The sequence below is a fragment of the Acartia tonsa genome, chromosome 13 (genome assembly GCF_053477335.1).
Source record: "Acartia tonsa isolate MP-2025a chromosome 13, ASM5347733v1, whole genome shotgun sequence".
NCBI lineage: Eukaryota > Metazoa > Arthropoda > Copepoda > Calanoida > Acartiidae > Acartia > Acartia tonsa.
The window spans coordinates 24,781,361-24,801,636 of NC_137272.1; the positions used below are offsets into that span (position 1 = coordinate 24,781,361).

Below are 20,276 nucleotides of genomic sequence, written 5' to 3' on the forward strand. Positions count from 1 at the left end.
TGACACGAGTGTATAGCGGCCACGCCACCAAGATTCCCTGCTCCTCCACATACCCCCTGACTGTGCACGCGGAGGAAGGCTGGATAGAGTTAACCCCCGCTCCTAAGAAGAGGCCACCCCCGCTGGATACGCCTAAGCAGCTGCTGACAGAACCCTTGGATGACTTCAGTTCAGGGGGCTTGTATTCGCAGGCTGAGTTGAACGACTGGCAGCAACTGCTGGCGTTCCCAGCATATAAAAGCGCCATGCTGACCGGCCTGTCCTATGGCTCATGCGTTCAGCAAGGTAGCTGTTCGGCCACAGGTGACCATGGGATAGTGTCCTACAACATCGACCGACTGGCGGAGGAAGGAGAGGCCGCCCTGGATGTCTGGGCTGGGTTCAGACAAGCTATTCACGAGTGGGGAGATGGCGCAGCCATACTGTGCTTGCTGTTGTTAATCCTCAAACTGCTGGGGGATCTGACCATCATTTCTCTGGCAGCAGCACAAGGAGGTGTACGGGCAGCCATGAATGCGATGTCACAAGTGTTCCTGTACCATCCAACTTTGTACAGGAAGGCCTTGGCCAGAGCCCGGCTCACCCATGCCAAGTCCCGGGACTTTTCAGTAGACTGGGATGCCATTCCCATCGGCCGGGAAGCAGCCGAGGAAATGGTGTCCATGCAATCAGCCGATAGCGGGCATGACCGCCCAGGCAGGCCAGGACCGCCCTCTGGAAGACCCCGCGGCCCCTCGGGAGGTCAGGCTGCCGCCCAGACGGTCAACTTGGCAGCCAGTGCCCCAGCCGCTGCCAACAACAACCAGAATGCCCCACTGCTGACTGTCCCAGCAACAACTGTGCCACCCGCCAACCTGACACCTGCCGGCGCTGAATTACGTGTCCAACCAAAGCCAGCCTCTGCCTTCTATCCCACGTTGGGAGCCCATCAACCCTGAGAAACACTCACCACTAGGATTCCATTGAATCATTATCATTTGTATATATCTTAGCCCTAAGGAGCGGACCGAAGGCCTCAACCACTGTCGGAAGTCTGGTAGGGAAACCCTCTCCCAGCCTTCCGAGGGGAGAGTTGTGGTATTCGGCAACCGTGAGCCATGCCTATGGCACCCCTGACCGGGGTTCGGGGAAGGGCCAACGGCCCTCCCCCGAGTCCTGGGGAAGGGGTCTGTCGACCCCCTCCCTATGCCTAAAATTAATGATTGAATCTGCCAAGTTTTATTATGGTTAACTGTATTGTTAATTCCCCCCACCCTTTCCAGGGATGGGGGATCATTATTGCCCAAACTGACTATTGTATATGTATTATAATGCTTTTATGTTATGATTATTTATTCCTATCTGTGTAGTTATTGTTTGTTGTATATAGCTTTAGTACTCTTTAGCCCTTCAATAAAGTGACAACTGAAATAGATGTTGATTATTATTTAGTGAATGCTAGAGAAGCGTAGCTTCTCTATAGTAAGGTGTCCACGTCTGTCACACTGCCGTAATCTAATTGAACTCCGGTGTCTGCCATTTATCCTCGGCGGATACCACATAATATTTATGAATTTTTTTACCACAGAGTTTTTTTTGTGAAAAACTCAAATTATATATGGAAAAATATATTGAAAAATGGAAGGAATATTATCAACAATTTAATTAGCGAAATTTAATTTTTTTATTAAAAAAATGGAGACAAAACAGCTTTTTTATATATTGAATATCCCCACTTGTAACCTATGAATTGAAAATTTGATATGTTTGGATGAGTTGTGAAATAAGTATCTGAATTCCTATTTTACCCTATTTCCCAATAGTCTAGATATCAGCTAAATCAAATACTTGAAAATTTAATTTCAATATATTAGAATGACTTTTACTCCATTCTTTAACTAAAGAAATTTTTGTTATACAATAAAAATAAGTTATAAGCAAACAATTTAGAAACATTATCAAACAAATATTTTTTTGGTAAAACGAAATTATTCCTTACCTCCATTTCAAAAATAAATCAACTTAATTGAACAATCATAGAATAATATAAAATTTGATTTAAAACGATCCAAATGTCTAATAAACGTTTATATAGTTGCCTTATTGTTATATGGATCCTCTTGTTAAGTTTAAATTAATAGGACAATGTTACAGTGTGTTTAGAACATCCAAAAAATATTTCAGTTTTTATTAAAAAAGTACAGTAAAATCAAAAATTCAAAACCTAGGTGTCAACATCTAAAATGGTTTTAGAGCATTTTTCTCGTGCTTAAATCTTCTACCATTTGCAAGAATGGCTGCAAAACGCTTTAAAGTTGAGATACAGAGTTAAAAATTGATACAGATACTTTTGAGGACATGCACTAGAACATATCCAAGTTTGAAGACCATATCTCAGCCAGGGAGGGAGTACTGACCCCCAAAGTCGACTACTGAAAATCCTTGCAAAGGGTAGAAGATTTGAGCTTAAGAAAAATGCGCTAAAACCATTTTAGATGTTGACACCTCGGTTTTAAATTTTTGATTTTACTGTATTTTTTTAATAAAAACTGAAATATTTTTTTGGTGTTCTATAAATGGTTATAAAAAACGAAGAAAATAAGCCGTTAATCATTAAATTCTGATAACTATAAGTGGGGTAAAATTGCTTTCAAAAAAGTTCTCATAAAAAAACACACTGTATAACTCATGAGTTATCTTTTTAGTACGGACAGAATCTTGAAAAGCCTTCGGTTTTGAAAATATTGTAAAAACTATCTAACTCCATTCTAAAGTCATTAGTAGAAATTGGCAAGGTTTACTGGGCCAATGTAAAACCCTGTGAAACTTGAAAGGGGTTTTGTAATCCAAAAACAACAGGCGCGCGGATTGTATAAAATGTGCCCGCCCCCTTATAAAACCAAAAATTGAAATTCCTTCAAACACAGACATGTTGCATATCAAAATGACCGCATTGAAATGCTGATTACAAATCTGAAATCCGCTTTGAAAATTTTTGATTCAGTCTGAAATGATTTTCAAATAACCTACCAAAATAAACAGTTTTGACTAAATCAGCTGTTTTTAAGATCTTATTCGAACTAGGAACAATATTAATAAAAATAGTTTTTAGATTCAAAATCAGCATTTCAATGTCGATATGCAACATGCCTGTGTTTGAAGAAATTTTAATTTTTGGTTTTATAAGGATGTGGGCACATTTTATACCCCCCGCGCGCCCGTTGATTTTGGATTATAAAACCCCTTTCAAGTTTTACAGGGTTTCATATTGGCCCAGTAACCCTTGCCAATGTCAACTAATGTAAAAATCCCCAAAAAGCTTGTAAAACGACCCGCCCTTATACTTATATACACAATTTATTAAACTAAAAATAGGGGTTTGTACTAATATGTTAAGGAGTATGGAATACTAATTTACACCTCATTTTAAACATGGCGACAAAACATATTCTTGGTGGTTCTTAGAGAGGTGATGAAAAAAAGACTACTTTGGAATATGTAATACATTCATAAAATTCTTTATTTTTAAAGGGAGCACCAAAAAACTACTGTTAACATTATTCGATGTTTTCATTAGAGGATTTTTTATCAATGTTTTTCAAAGTTTTTAATCTAAGATTTTTTTCAAAAACTCGATTGCATAATTTTTTAAATAGAAACTTATTCTGTGTTGTTTTTTGGTTTTGCAAAAAAAGTCTAAATATAGAATGGCTTCCCTAAAAAGAACACAATTATTAAATTATGATAACTTTTACAAAACAACCAAATTTAGCTAGTTTTGTAAACAATAATTCCTTTTATGACGTAGACAATTAAATAAATATGCAACCATATCCCTGTTGGGTACAAAATAGAGGTAGATTTAGATTCAATTTAGTAGCGCAGTACAAAATAACATAATAATAAAACTGATAATATTTGATATTTTTAATTAGGGAATTATTTTTTTGTGTAGTGTCAACTTGGAATGTTGGTCATTTTAACATTATATTCCTTTTTGTAAAAGTATTATAATCTGAAATTACTGCAGTATTTTATTTTTTAGATATCACTAGGCAAGCGCATTATTTAAAAAGCCTGAATAGTAACTTTCCCTTGTCATTATATCTATATGTCCCCCCTCCCATGAAAAATGTTCTCCAATATAAAGTAAAATATACCCATTTAATTATATTGTAGAATTTGATCTCTCTACTATTACTTTTTTACCATTTGTGTTAATTCAAGGTAGGTTAGGTTAAACTTAGCCCCAAAAAATTAAGAACATTAGTCACCCAATAGGGTAATAGTATCAATAATTAAGTAGTCTCATGATTTTTAACAATTTTATCTGTGAAAAAACTTTTTAAACACTCTATTATTAATTTGTTTTAAAATGACAGGTTTTACTCCCATAGTTCTGGGGGTGGGGGGAGGGGGGAAACATGTATCATGCTGTGCTAGTAAAATGGTTTTTAAGTAGGTCTTTTTATGTACAAATATAATCATTTATTTGTCTATATTTACATTTTTAGAAGCGCTTTTATTCTATAACTTACACATAATAAGGTGTCGAAATGAAGTTTCAGGTTTTAGTCCTCTCCATGCATCTTGAATCATATTCATACAGCAGACAAACAACCTTTTATTGCAGGGCCTTTGTTTATGGGCCAAGGTATTTTCCCTCGGGTTTTTAACTTCATCTTTCTCTGTGAAAGTTTGAAAGTGTTGTAAGGATTATATACCTTCCTGTGTTTGTTCTAACTTAGTACGTAGTTTTTGAAGCAAAAATTTACTTTATACTTCAAGGGAGATTTACCCCAAAAGTCAAAAGTTAAATAATCATCACCAGAATTGCAAATTATAAAGTAGTAAGGTTACTTTAAAACTACTCTACTAAGACCAAACTATAAAGTAGTATTGCTACTATATAAAACTACTCTACTAGGACTAAATTATAAAGTAGTGTTGTTACTATAAAACTACTCTACTAAGACTAAACTATAAAGTAGTATTGCTACTATAAAACTATTCTACTATGACTAAACTATAAAGTAGTATTGCTACTATAAAACTATTCTACTATGACTAAACTATAAAGTAGTATTGCTACTATAAAACTATTCTACTATGACTAAACTATAAAGTAGTATTGCTACTATAAAACTATTCTACTATGACTAAACTATAAAGTAGTATTGCTACTATAAAACTATTTTACTATGACTAAACTATAAAGTAGTATTGCTACTATAAAACTATTCTACTATGACTAAACTATAAAGTAGTATTGCTACTATAAAACTATTCTACTATGACTAAACTATAAAGTAAAAAAGATTAATGTTTATTTTTTCAATCCAATTTTATCATATGGAGAATAGATATTTCTCGCTTTCAGCTTTCCGCGGATATAAAATGTACAATTTGAGGAATATAACCATTATTAAGCTCCGAGATGCCAAAGGCACGGGCCCAAAAAAACTGGTTTTAATCTTATGATTCTACAATGTACATTTTTGTATTCGTATAAAACTGGATATAATACGATTATAGACTTATTTTTTTCGTATGGATTAGAACTGGTTCTTATCCACCGGATAACAATCGGTTTCGAATAAATGCGAGAAATTACTCTAGATTTTTGCCGTTTAAATTGTAGTAAATATGGAAAAGGGGTTAACGGAGGTGGAGCCTTGTTAACGTATTTGTTTAGAGTTTTGCTACCTTGATTTTTTAAAAACTTATCGTTCTACCTTTTATCAAATCAGAACAAAAAAACTTAATTTTCATATTTAATTTTAAATAATAATCACTTAAAATCAAATTTAATATACAAAAGAACTCTGCAAATATTTCCATTAAATTCCCTCTTTTATCATCAGGAACCAAGGAAGAAGACAATTAATGAAAATTAATCGTTATCCAAAATCTATTCGTAATATTATATCTTTGGTAACTTTTTGGGAGAACAATTTGTTGTAAATTATTATAACTGAAAGTGACCCCTTCCTTCCTGATAATCATCATAAAATTCTTACCAGTCTATTTCTCCTCTTTAATATATGGATAAATGGATTGAAAAAAAAAACGAAAAGGAATTGAATGGATTTATTGTGGTATGCGGCAGCTCTGGACCATGCAGAAACCAAGACATTATAGTGATGCTACGCACCTAGTTAAATCCTGTTATTCTACAATTATGAAGCCACCTGAAAAGATGTCAGATAACGGTACTGATTTTATCTCTCAGTTGTCCTGCAAATGGACATCTTAAGCACCGGAACCTTCCCCTTCAACCACCCAGTTATCAGCACCACCTCAACCCTGAGGATAAAGGATCTAAACCTGCCCTCACCTAATATAATCACCCCCACACAGACTGTTGTTGTCACAAGTAATCATCAAACCTTCCCTCTTTAGTACCCAGACCTACCACTCAACCCCTCTATGCTTATCTACCTATTGGGCTGCTCCATGGGCTATCCTGCCTGCCCCAGACAGGGATAGCCATCTACCTAACCATTGCAATTATCTATGTTTTACTGTATGATTTATCTTTAACTATCTTTATTCCTAATCCATATGTATTTATATTATGGTTAACTGTATTCTTAATTCCCCCCACCCTTTCCAGGGATGGGGGACCATGATTGCCCAAACTGACTATTGTATATGTATTACAATGCTTTTATGTTATGATTATTTATTCCTATCCATTGTAGTTAATGTTTGTTGTATATAGCTTTAGTATCCTTTAAACCTCCAATAAAGTGACAACTGAAATAGATGTTGATTCTTGTCTAGTGAATGCTAGAGAAGCGTAGCTTCTCTATAGTAAGGTGTCCACGTCTGTTCACACTGCCGTAGTCTTTATTCGAACTCTGGTGTCTGCCATTTACCCTAGGCGGATACCACATTATATTATAATGTGCTTTTGTAAATTTGCAAAATGAAGATAGTGTACGGTATGATCTTTTTTTAGTTTGGAATTAAATAATCATTATAAAAAGTGAGAAAAACACAAGGGTATCAAATGATTTTCTTTCAGTTTTTTATTTACAAAAAAGCAACGCAAAAACATAATGTCATTTTTATAAGTAGCACTGTAATAAGAAAAATGATACTTTCCATCTGACGGACGGACAAACGCTGACTGTAAAATGTATATGATTAATTGAAGGTGACTTAGCATGTAAGAGAATATATTAAATACGAGATACAGTAATTTATAGACAACTAGGAATATGTATTTTTAGTTTAGCTTAATAGACAATTGTCCGCGGACAGGAAAATATTTCATATAAAAATCTACAATACATGTTTTTTAATCACTGTTCAGATTTTTTTTTCTATTGAGAAATTCATCCAATTTGTAGCCGAAATGAAATTTGATGTACCTTTAAAGATTTGTTATTGGTTTTATTGGATTTAATCGTTCTTTTTACCGATTCAACTTTTTCAAAATTTGGATTCTGGTTTAAATCTAATGTTTATCTATTATTTAGATGCTGATGTCTGAGTTATGGTGTTGAATCCTTTGGTATCAAAACTATTTCATATATGCAGAGTAAATATAAACAGGAAGGTAAGAGTTAGGATTTAGAATATTCTTTTATTAAAACTATTTCATATATGCAGAGTAAATATAAACAGGAAGGTAAGAGTTAGGATTAGGAATATTCTATTATTAAAACTATTTCATATATGCAGGGCAAATTAAAACCTGGAAGGTAAAAGTGGAATATTCTATTAAATGTTGGTAAATGCCTAAAAAAACATTATTTAGCAATCTGCATCAAAATTTGTCTAGGGATGAGATTATGGACGAGGAGCGCCAAGGAGAGATGTTGCAAATTTTCAAGAAAATTGAAAAAATTCTGCTTGATCAGGTTAAATATTTTTACACCATAGCCCGATAATTTCTTGGAAGCAGCTTATAGTGCCTTATAAAAACTGACGTCAATGACCAATGACATGCCAGTATGAATTTTACCATTGGTAAATATTTTATTTAACAACCTTTGTTTTTAGGTCCTTTTTAGGATCTACTGCAGTTCATGGTAAAATATTGCTGGTAACGAATGCTTCCTGTTTCCTGGCAATGTTAGAAGATTCCTGGATCTAGCATAACAAGAAATATTTCTGGAGCAACCATTAATTAACTTTCCTGGTTGCCAGCAATTTATGCATATTCCTGGCCACTGCCATGTTTGAAATATTCCTGTTAAAAAGCAATATTTCCCTTTTTAATTCCCATTTCCCTTTTATTACACTTACCCCACAATTAGAGGTTGATAAGATTCACACAACTCAAAAGTGGCTATTTTGGCATGTTTGTCTGATGTGGCGGAGGGTTGGAGGGTATTTCTGATTTTTATCAACAGTTAATAATACAGCGTTTACGTAGGTGTAAAAAGTAACATTATAAAAGTAGTCAGGAAAAACTTTAGGGTTAATAGGTCCAGGGAAGGTTTTTAACTATTTTGGTTGATTTGATCCACAATCTTCCTAAGATAAACCGCCACTAGAAAAAATATTATTATAATTTTTTGGTTTATTGGTTAGCAAGATCCCTCTGTGAACAAAGACTGTCAAACACACACAAAAGCGGAAATCCTGTTACTTATAAATAAGTATGAAACTCATTATTTAATTGTAACTTACTTTTCCTAAATATTTTACTTTAAATTAAAATCCTTCGCTACTTTATATTGTACACTAGCGGCTACGCCCCTAGAGGCCTCTAGTGGCACTTTAAATGTTTTTGTTTGTTAAAGTTAATTTTTATGACGATACCTCTTTATTTGACGTTGAAGTCTCCTCTAAATTTTTTAAAATTTCGATTTTTTTGTCATTTCTCTTGGGAGGGTGGTGGTACCCTCCCCCAAAATAGTTATAAACCTTCCCGGGACTTATGAGAAGCTACCCTGTTAAGGAGAACCTGATCGGTTCAGCGGTTAGCGAGATCCTTCGGTACACACAGACAGACACACAGACAGACAGACACACAGACATCCTGTTACTTTAGTACTAAGGATTATAGCAGTTGCGCCCCTAGCATCTTGAGGCTCCGTTTTAAATTGATAGAAAGGGGTCAGAAAATAGCCTAAAACCATCATGGGATCTTGTGAAGCTTCTTTAAAATGAAGAACTCAATCGAATCTGTGGTTAGATCTTAATTGAGAAACAGACAAATATTGCTATGTTGTCAACCTTGCTTGCTTGTGTTTACAAAGCATAAAAAGGAGGGAAGATAATTTGAATTTAAAACACCCGCCAAAAGTATCAGAGATTTAAATTTTAAAATGGGTAACCAATTAGCTTTTTTTGTCAAGAGGTTACGTTATCTTAACTCGAATACCCACCAATTAAAACCCCGTATTTTATAAGACGAAATAAAAATGCCATTCAAATTTTGGCGTTAATTGAATTAAAAAACTCGCGCTACGAAATTTTGGCGCGAATTTAATCATGTGTTTAATCATATGAAGGTTTATTGATTTAAATTTGAAAGTCTAAAAAAGGAAGGGAATAGAATAATTTGAAATAAAAATCTCCAGCCATAATCTAATTACATTTTTTTCAATTTTGATCCCCTCTCCCTGGACGCGGCACTTTTTTTATAATTAGGTTAGTTTAGGTTATAGGGGCTAGTATTAAGTTTTGGCATTCTATAGGCGTTCAAGTTCGTTGGTTTTACTGTTTAATTGCAGAGCCTCACTTAGAAAAAATTATTTATTAATACGATGAAAATTAGGAATTTATCTCCCCCACTTTTCAATATATTATAAAAATAAAAAGGCGCGCACAAATTTTGGCGCGAAAATGGATAAGAAGATAGAAACAGTTAAATTTATAGGTAAAGATCCAACTCTCCTATATCCTTCCCCCACCTTTATTAATAAAATAATTGAAGCAATTGTTCCTTTTTAATCACTGCTGCTTACCCCCTAAGAAAATGTGATAACCTGGAAAATTTGCAGATTGCCAGCTAACAGGAACCTAGGATTTAGGGGAATATGCGTGCTGCTGGATCCAGGAATCTTGTAATATTGCCAGGAACCAGGAAGCATTCGTTACCAGCAATATTATATATTCTTATATTGAAGCTAGAAAAAGAATTTTTTCAGAAAAGGTTTATTTTTATGTAAATTTTATATTAGAAATCTCAAAACATAAGTTTTGCCAGCCGCCGCAGTCGGTGGTCTTGGGGAAAACGGAGACGGATTTTTATGAAATTTAAATATGTTATGTAGACGAATAAGAAAAGCTTAAGTTTAAAATTTGATGTCTCTAAGTCAAAAATTGGGGTCACAAGTGTCTTTTAAAGATTTCTGGAGACTTGGAGGATCAGGATCTGCAGGATCAAACCTGGAACCTGAAATTGACTTGAACACCTATGTATATTTCATATAAGGATTTACTACTAGAGGATTTTTTAGTATTTTTGTGCGATAAAATGCTTTGTTTAAGTCAAAAAATATTTTTGCTCTTTACCTGGATGACCCTGAAATGTTTGCTGGCAACCTGTGCCCGCCAGGATGGAGATATTCAAAAAAAATTCCAACTCTTAGTTATCTGTCATACCCATATTTAAAAAGTCACTTTTTATAGCCCTCTATTTTTCACACACAGAAAATGAGATATAAAAAACCGAGCGTTAAGTGTAAATGTAGACAATTAATTCTTTTGATTGCTCTTGGTTTGGTCTGATAGTCTTCACTTTGCTATGGAAAAATAACAGTTTATTTTTATATTAATGATTATTACTTACTCACATAGGATTGCATCTATTTTTTTATAGCGCAGATTTAAGACTTTATATAGAGTTTAAGCGACAAAGTGGTTAAATGATGCGTGGGTTGAAAGAAACCAATTACAATGTTTCAATTGTTATTCAGGTGAACGAATCTAAGATGAGGTTCGAAGCCCTTCAAACTCAGAACATCAGCATCATGAATAGAATAAACCAGGTAAAAAGTTTTTATCATTTTTGTATAATGTTGTTTATGACAGACTATAAATTGAAACTTATCCAACGTCACATCAGATTAAATTCTAAAGCGAATTATTATATTTGTGTTAGTTTGACTTCATCAAAGCGTTTGATTTCCGAGCCATAAAAATTATTACATCCAAGTCCTCAATTTTGTTTTGGAAAGTCTTTTAATAGATTTTTATAGGTTTATGGCCATTTGGAATAATGTAGATCGACCATCTATTTTTAAAAGCCATAGTCTTGCATAAACACAAACCCTCTTTTAAAATTCAACAAGGAGAATTTTGTGTAGAATTTCTGAATATTTAATTGATTGTAATTGAATAATAATAAATAGCGACCAAGAAAGTAGTTAAAAATCGGGCGGAAAGTTACTAACCTCATAATAAAGCTGGCCAATAAATTAGGGGAAGTTTAGGTGGCATTGAAACTAACCTAGAAATAATAAAAAAACACAAAATTAAAATAAGCTATAAACAGTTAAGATCTGGCTGCCAATAAAACATGTTTCTTCATGCCCCGAAGGAATTAGGGAAATATACACTAAAAAATCAGGCATCTATCTTTTCTAACCCCAGAGAAAGCCTAATATTTGTTACTTACGCCTTCAAGTTATATATTAATTTGCGCTAATAAAAAATATTGATTTTAAAACAAAATTTTTTGTTATGCTTATAATCATTCGAATCCTAGTGTTAAGAAGTTCCTATAGACTAAGGGTAAGGCAACTAGTAATACACAAAGAAAGTGTTTACTAGTGTTGGTACATGTAAATAAACCTTAAGGAAAATATAAAGTAAAACTTAATGAAAGATTACATTTTCAAAACTTTTCACTATGCTGTTGTCATAGATTTAAGGGAATATGTATATTCAAAAGAAATAATATTAATAAAAAGCGCAACAGATTACAGATAAAAATGCAAATATCTAGACAAGTGTAATGTCAGGCGAGTGACGTTAATAGTAAAGAAAAATGAGATTGCCTCGTCCAAAAAACCCACAATTTATTACCTTGTTTATACAAAGGTTGTTTATTTTTTTCTATAGTTTTTGAAGATATATAACTAACTGTAGGCAATAGATTCATAATTTTTTATATTCCTGACTTTTGCTTGTTCTATTCTAATCAACACTCATTTAGGTAAGGAAACATAAAGGGAATGGGCAAATTTAAAGATAGTCTCTAACATTTAAGTTAATTTTAATAATACAATATCAAATTGATATCAAGTTAATGAGATGATGCAATCATTTTGGATATTTGTGAAAAATTGTCAACGTCAACGTACGGACATACTGATAATGGTAAAATCTTATCCAATTCCTAGTAAATGACTATATTTAAGATAAAATCTATTAGTCAAACACAGACGCCCATCTGGAGAAACCAGGAAAGCCCCGCTTTACAGAAAATATAAATAAAAAGACAAGAAAAATGTGTGGGGGGGGGGGAGGAGGTAGGTGTGTGAGTTTGAAACTTGGATACCTATCATTGCATTTTGATAACTGGATACCTAGGATGGTTGATATCTGTTTACCCTTAATAGTTGATACCTTGATACCAAGAATGGCTGATACCTTGATGCCACGCAAGGTTGATACCTGGATGTCTAGCATGGTTGATACCTGGATACCTATCGTGGTTGATACTTGGATATCTAGCATGGTTGATACCTGGATACCTAGCATTGTTGATACCTTGATACCTAGCATGGTTGATACCTAGAGGCTTAGGATGGTTAATACATGGATACCTAGCATGGTTGATACCTGGATACCAAGCATGGTTGATGGCTGGATACCTGGCATGGTTGATACCTGAATGCCTAGCATGGTTGATACCTAGATACCTAGTACGAAATATACCTGGATACCAAGCATGGTTGATACCTGGATACCGAGTATAGTTAATATAAATTGGTAGATACTTAATTCTACTGCATTACAGCAAAATGCTTGATTAAATAAAAGGGATATAACAAATAAAGAAAACATTTATCATTCTGCAAATTACAAGTAACAGTTCCATTCATAATAACAAGATAACAAAGCATTTATCTCAATTGTCATTCTGGACTACCGAAACATTTTTCGGAATAACGTGCTTTTTTCAAATGTTATCATTGACTCAAGTGTAGTATTTATATATCTAAAAACTAGCAGCTACGCCCTTAGAGGCCTCTAGGGACACGTAAAATTGTTTCTTTCAATCTAATTTAAAATCAGCTTTTAAAAAAAATTCCTTTATATGACGTCATATGAAAAGTCTTCCTCAAAAGTGACACAAAAGTTATGTAGCTTAGTCTTTCTAGCAAAAATGTCCAATGGGCGACGTTTTTTTATCTTATTTTTGTCGATTTCTCTAAGGAGGGTGGTGGTACCCTCCGCCAAAATAGTTATAAACCTTCCCGGGACATATGAGAAGCTACCCTGTTAAGGAGAACCCGATCGGTGTATTGGTTAGCGAGATCCTTCGGTTTCGACAAACAGACACTCAGACTTTTTTAATTTGATAGGTATCAAACATTTTTATCATTATATTATGGCACTGAGCAGAGACATAATACATTGTGTCTTAGTAATGATTATTTATGTCTAGATGGAAGAGCAGATATCTCGTAATATGGCAGATATGGCTAGGAGTAGAGAGTTTCTGGATAGACATCAATCACCATATCAGAAAATGATAGCTAAAGGTAAATATTAACGCTGAGAGTTAACTTTATATCCATGGGTAGGGAACAAGGCAATAAGGCAAATATTTTTAAAACAAGGATGATAATATCCATAAGTAACAAAGCACAAAAAAACCTTTAAAGCAGAACTTAAGTGATTATTAAAAATATGAATATACATTTTGTATCATAACCAACAGATCAACGAACCAAGTAAATTGAGTGATAATTGGTTTATAGAATCTTTTCAGTGCCTAGCTTAAACAATTAAGTTTGAAGAATTTCTATTTAAGACCGAAGTCTTGTTATGCTTGTAATTTAAACGAACCTCTAAAAACCTCAGCCAGTCCATTTTTCATAAGAATAATGCTAAATTAATCATCCAATAGATTTAAAGCATTCTCTTTAAATTGTACTTGCTTGTTATGTCACTGATTTCAGAACTGATTAAATTATGACATCTATGGAAATAATATTTTACATTTTGGGTTTTGAAAATAAAAATTATGTATGGCACAATATAGATAATATTTTGAGTTGGAGGGGAATAGTAAATGGGCATACGGAAAGTTCAAAGATAGAGAAAACCACGCTGCTAAGAAAAGTAGTTTATAAAAGTTTTTTTACTTCAGTCTCATCTATTTATAACTTTCCATATGAATGAAAGTTAGCCAAAACAAATAATAGTTTTAACCAATCTGATGTATAATATATATTTACCTACTTAGTGACCAATCCCTTCCCCCTCCCACTCTCCCATACCTTTATGCTTTTTCTGCACGTTTGACCCTTCCCCCCACCCCCTTTTTCAACATTTTTTTTTTAACAAATAAGGAAGTGGGAGAAGGTAAAAAAGGGAGAGGGATACACCTTGTACTCCCTTAAGCCTCTGATTTTTAGAGGTTATTCAAACCAGTTAATTTGACTAAAATTAATAATTTGCAAAAACTCAAAATTTTACAATGAAACAACGAATTATATATTTTACTTTTATCTTATTTCCAAATAAACCTTTATCAATAAAGAAGCTAATACATACTCTAAATACACTACTTCTGCTAAATCAGATGTTCTGCATTAATTGTATAAGTAAGGGGGATGTCTTGGCTCTGCACACTCACAACTCATAACCTTACATAGTTAGAACTTTCAGACAAAGGTAGTACAATTTAAGGGTTAGATGTCTATATGACATTTTTATTTTAATATCTTACAGGACAGGTATCTTGCAGGGAGAGAAAACCTTAGTTATTGAGTAGCTGAACTAACAAAATTCCGCAAATTCCTTTGTTGCTAGTTTTGAAAAATTAAAATTGCTTAATTCTCTGGACACCTCTTATTCTCTGTGCCTTAGTAACTTTTCAAAAATTTTATCACGAAAGTTATTTCTGGCTGTAAACAGTTTTCTTGATAATTTCAGGGATAAATATTCACAACAAATTTAAAATCCAGAATTAAGCTTTAAACATATTATTCTATAAATTTGATTATTTTCTTATTTTATGTCGAATTTAAATTGTTTGTTAATATTTGTTTATGTGTATGTTGGCATAATGCAGGTTTAACTTTGTGAATTGAATATCTGAGTTGGATACTTAAAATTGCACTTGACCATTTCAATACAAATTTTACAGTACATGATCTTTAAGTTTAATAATCAAAGAAGATAAAGGGGGTATGTAAACAATACCAATGTTCAAAAACCATGAAAAAAAGTATTAAGGTTCAAATTATGTGTATTTTAAACATTTTATGCATCATCCAAGACAAGGGACCATGAAATTGGCAAATAATCTGGCTAATTGATAGTTTTCTTTAAACCACTTTCTTTAGTTCTTAACTTCATAATCTTAATTACATCCCAGAACCACTTTAATTGCCAAAAATTATCCAAATTTTCAGAAATTACATGAATTTCATGATTTTCGAACAATTAAAAAAAAAGAATAATCCTATGCATGTTTTCTTTAGCCAGGAGTTCCATGCGCATTATTGTTTCTTGGCTATTCTAAAATTGTTGGTTATATAAGATTATATGTAGGCCTTCCAATTATGCTGCTTATAACAGTGTGCAGGAATAACAACATAACGTGTGATTTTAGCCGTTTGGCTGTAAGCAGCCTTAAAATGTCTTATTTTTGTGTGTGGAATTAATCATTTTCAGCAAAATTTTATCATAATCTATGTTTCAATATTTTTGGTATTGAATTTTAAGTATTAGGATTGTAGCATAATGGTTTATATTTTAAGAATTGGGTGGCTATGTATTGTATATTATAGATATTCTCTGCATTATGTTGATAATTGTGACATCAGATTATGACAAGCAGTGTCAATCAATCACCAACATTACAAAACAATTTAAAAACTTTAAACATAGAAAGCTTTTTTAATTTGAAAGTCTACTTGGATCTTAAAGGATTAGTTTTATTATTACATGTAATAGAGTTATTTAGAATAACATAATAGTTTTAGTAAGTTTTCTTGTAATCAGAAATAAACCATGCTTAATTTGTCATTATAAAATTTACCTCCAAAAATTATTTAGCAAAATTTACAGAAGAACCCCTTTAAATATATACTGTAAACAAAAAGTAGCTGGCTATGTGTTCCAATTCATATCTCTTAAATTCTTCAAGCAACATATCCAAAATGATCCGGGAAGTCTATTTATAACAACTGAAAAATATTTTCTTTAATTTCAATTCAAACTATTTCTATAAATTAATATTTTTTTATGGATGTAATCTATTAGAATTTATCAAATAGTTTGATCTAAATTAAACCCTCATTATAGAACTAACCTTTGGATAAAGCTGTATGATATATTTTATAATTGTGTTGTAAAAGCTAAAGTACAAATAAAATTATTGTCGATATAAAAATAGATGTACTATACACAGGTTCCACGCCAAACGTAGGAGTCTCAAAAGTAGGAGTGGTAAAACATCGGAGTGGACAAACGCAGGAGTCCCAAACGTCGGAGTGGGACAAACGCAGGAGTGGGACAAACGTCGGAGTGAACAAACGCAGGATTTTTGGGACAAACGTCGGAATGGACCTTGTGTAGGTGTTGGTCTTATGTAGGTGTTGGTCTTATGTAGGTGTTGGTCTTATGTAGGTGTTGGTCTTTTGTAGAGTTTGTCTTTTGTAGGTGTTGGTCTTTTGTAGAGTTGGTATTTTGTAGGTGTTGGTCTTTTGTAGCAACGCCCCAAATTTTTTTTTTACAATTTAGATTTTTTTTTAATTTTGAATTTTTTTATTCAAAACATCCCCCCCCCCTCGGTCCCGTTATTTTTCTTAGTTAGGTTAGGTTAGGTTAAAGGCCAAGGGGCCGAGCGCTGCGGCCATAGTCATTATTTTGTAGACAAAGGTATAAAAACATTTCAAAATTGTCATATTATTAAAATAGCGGACACTCCTAGGTTTTACTTAAGCAATGTCTACTCCGACGTTTGTCCACTCCGACGTTTGTCCCACTCCTACGTTTGTCCACTCCGACGTTTTGGACTCCTACGTTTGGGGTAGGACCCTATACACAATATCAAGGTATAAGCTGAATATAATTTGCTTCTTAATTCCATTTAGCCCCAAACCCCGAGAGAGTATTCCAAACCCTTGAAAATAGCCTAAAACTGCCCGGAACTATAAGGTGTTTTTAAAGACTATATTTAATCTTCAAAGTTGATTCTTGCCAATTGTGAGGGTTGTACAACAGAATAAAGTAAAAGAAAATTGGTTTATCAATATGAAAGATATTTTTTAGCAAACAGAATCCATAGTACATTATTTTTACTTCACTCTAGCTTCAAAATTACCAAAAAAACTCCTAAGACGATCAAATAACTTTCCTGAAAAGTACCAAATAAAAAAATAACATTTTAAAGATATTTTACTTTAAACAAAGATGTGCAACTGAAAAAAAATTGAGCAATACAGTTTGTACGAAATTTGTCCATTGGAACATTATTATTATTTGTTAGCAGAGTTGACTTGGAACTTTTTGCATTTTTTTATGGATTTGGTTCAGATTTGGACCCACAGTTGCAACATAGCTTCTAGGGAAAGAGAAATAATCCAGGAGACAGGGATATGACACTCGCATAAAAAAATATATGCCAAAAACGTTTGACATGCGTACCATTCGGAAACATCGTTAAAAAGTAGATACAAAAGGATGTATATTCAATATTACAAAAATTTTGTAAATACCTATCGTAACATTGTCGTAGAGACTCATAAATTGCTATACCTAAAATATGTATAGATATGCGAAACTACCACTCGACTATGTGTAGAGGTATGGCTACCTTTAACATGATAACACTATAAAAATACGATGGAGTTAAACTTTCTATGCCCATCTACTGAGGAAGGGTGATTTATGTTGAGAATAATCATTAATTAGAGTGGTAAAAAAGTTAGAGACCAAAGGGTTTTCTTGGGTTACTATTTCTCATTGTCCCTGAGAAGGTCCATGAAGGAAGGGTGTGCCAGGAGGACTAGGAATAGAACCAGGAATCAAGGATATGGCATGTGAAAAAAAATATTTGGTATTATTACAAAAGGTTTAGTTTTAGGGAAAAAATCATGTTTTTTTAAGATTCTGCCAAATTTTATATGTTTTTTTTTAGTCGAAATTCACCTTTTGTGTCGAAGCAACTCTTTCTATGTAAGTGTTCTTTGATCTGTCTTACTGTTCTGTGCTCGATTTTGTCCTGTATGAATACACTGTACTGTTAAGTGAAGCAACTCTATAATTTACTTTGTCCTTCCATCCGTAGCGCTATAAGGGAAAATGTCATTTTCCCTGCTGCTATTAAAGATAGACTGCTGATTTTTTACATGAAAATAATCGGTATTTTCCTCTTAGTATTTTTTTTAGCGATTTCGAAAATTTGAGTACACCCCCCCTCCCCCCCCCCCAACAACAAAATAAAAATTTAAGTAAACTATTATTAGGTTGGACAGGAGGAAGGGAGGGAGGGAGGGTATATATAGAGCGAGACAGGAGCCTTGCCTTGCCTCCTTAGTCAACCATGCCAACCATTTTAGGATCTCAGTCCCGAGCTACAAGGCAGTCTGTGGTCGACTAACAAGAAGCTTCAAGATTTCAGTCTATTTATATGCAGGATTCTTACTGTATTGTTTACCCCTTTCCCCTCCCATCTGACTAACAACCCCCTTTTCCCCCGCCCCCTTTATGTTCTCCCTCTCATGCGAGCGCTCCATTGTGTCCGCGTATTTTTACTGTATTGTTTACCCCTTTCCCCTCCCATCTGACCAACCAAGAAATCTTAGCCTAATCATTATTGTAATCACTTCTTCGAATTGCATAGCCTAACCTAAAATGGTTTTTTGAAATTTAGAAAATTAAAGAACCCCCGACAACGAACATCTGTGGCCGCAGCGCTCTGCTCCCTAGCCTATAACCTAACCTAACCTAACCTAAAATAAAATTAAAATAGAAAATTAAAGTACCCCAGACAACGAACATCCGTGGCTGCAGCGCTCGGCTCCCTAGCCTATAACCTAACCTAACCTAACCTAAAATAGTTTTTGAAATTTAGAAAATTAGAGTACCCTGACATCAAGTTTTGGACAAGGGAAAAAGGCAAGCTTGCCTTTTTTCCTTGTCCAAATCTTTTCCTCCTGCAGCGTTCTATCCAGACTGTCGGGGGGGGGGGGGGGGGGGGGGGGGGGGGGTTTACTCAAATTTTCAAATTGATAAAATTTTTGTAACACCAAATAATCCTTACCAAAGAGAATCCAGTAAATATTTTACTTTGTCCGTCAGTCTCTTGTTCATGCTATTAAAGACAATTTCTTTATAGAGTTGTTTTGGGATTTTTTTTCTCAGTTTAATAATCAAATATTCTCACTCTTCCATTTTTTTTTATAACTCACTTTGACCGTTTTCTGGGTTCTTTGCTACTTATGGATGTTGCCATCCTTGTTCTTTATTTTTTCTTTTTCTCTCTCTTATATTATCTTTCCATTTTTCCTTTTCTAGCCCTCAATCTTTTCAAATTATATTTAACATTAAAAACACCTACGTTGCTATTGGACATAATTATCCATGCTTCTATGAGCAAATTTAGTTTATCCCTATGTCCCTGAGTTGCAGTATGGTCAATGGGGATTTTCGACCAAACTAGCGATTATTATTAGCAAGGCTTCTCTATAAGTAATAATAGTAATTGTTATGTACGTCATTAACTAATGAATTTTATAAATATTGATTAATGTTATTTTCAAGACTTTAATTGGCATATAATTATCAGATAAGATTCAGTTGTAATTCATTAGGCAGTGTACATTATTATAGAAACTATATTTTTAACAGTTTTACAAGCTGTTATTTTTTGGAATAATATATTTTGATAATTTGAAAAATCTGGTGTCTATTCTTAATCAGTAATAGATTTTAAAAGGCTTCGCTACTCTATGATGTTGTTATTCTTGTTGTTATTATGAGTAGCTCAGGTGCATACAGAGGGGTGTGTGTGGGGGTGAATAAAATAAAGGAGAGGTGGGGGATTACAGGTATAGAGAAAGGCTGCTTGCTACAATATTAGGTGTGTTTTCTAAAGATAGAAAAATTATTCTAAATGCCTTAAAATTCATTTTACTATTAAG

At 33.6% G+C, this 20,276-nt stretch overlaps 1 protein-coding gene across 1 annotated transcript in view; it reads left to right on the forward strand.

The window, feature by feature from the left end:
* Nucleotides 1–20,276, forward strand: part of LOC145335217 (uncharacterized) — a 52,454-nt gene that overhangs the window by 9,797 nt on the left and 22,381 nt on the right. The window contains exons 2-5 of the mRNA XM_080180952.1: nucleotides 7,467–7,546; nucleotides 7,772–7,850; nucleotides 10,863–10,934; nucleotides 13,562–13,658. Coding sequence (XP_080037078.1) covers nucleotides 7,782–7,850; nucleotides 10,863–10,934; nucleotides 13,562–13,658 — 238 coding nt within the window. The 5' untranslated portion in view covers nucleotides 7,467–7,546; nucleotides 7,772–7,781. The remainder of the gene's footprint in view (nucleotides 1–7,466; nucleotides 7,547–7,771; nucleotides 7,851–10,862; nucleotides 10,935–13,561; nucleotides 13,659–20,276) is intronic.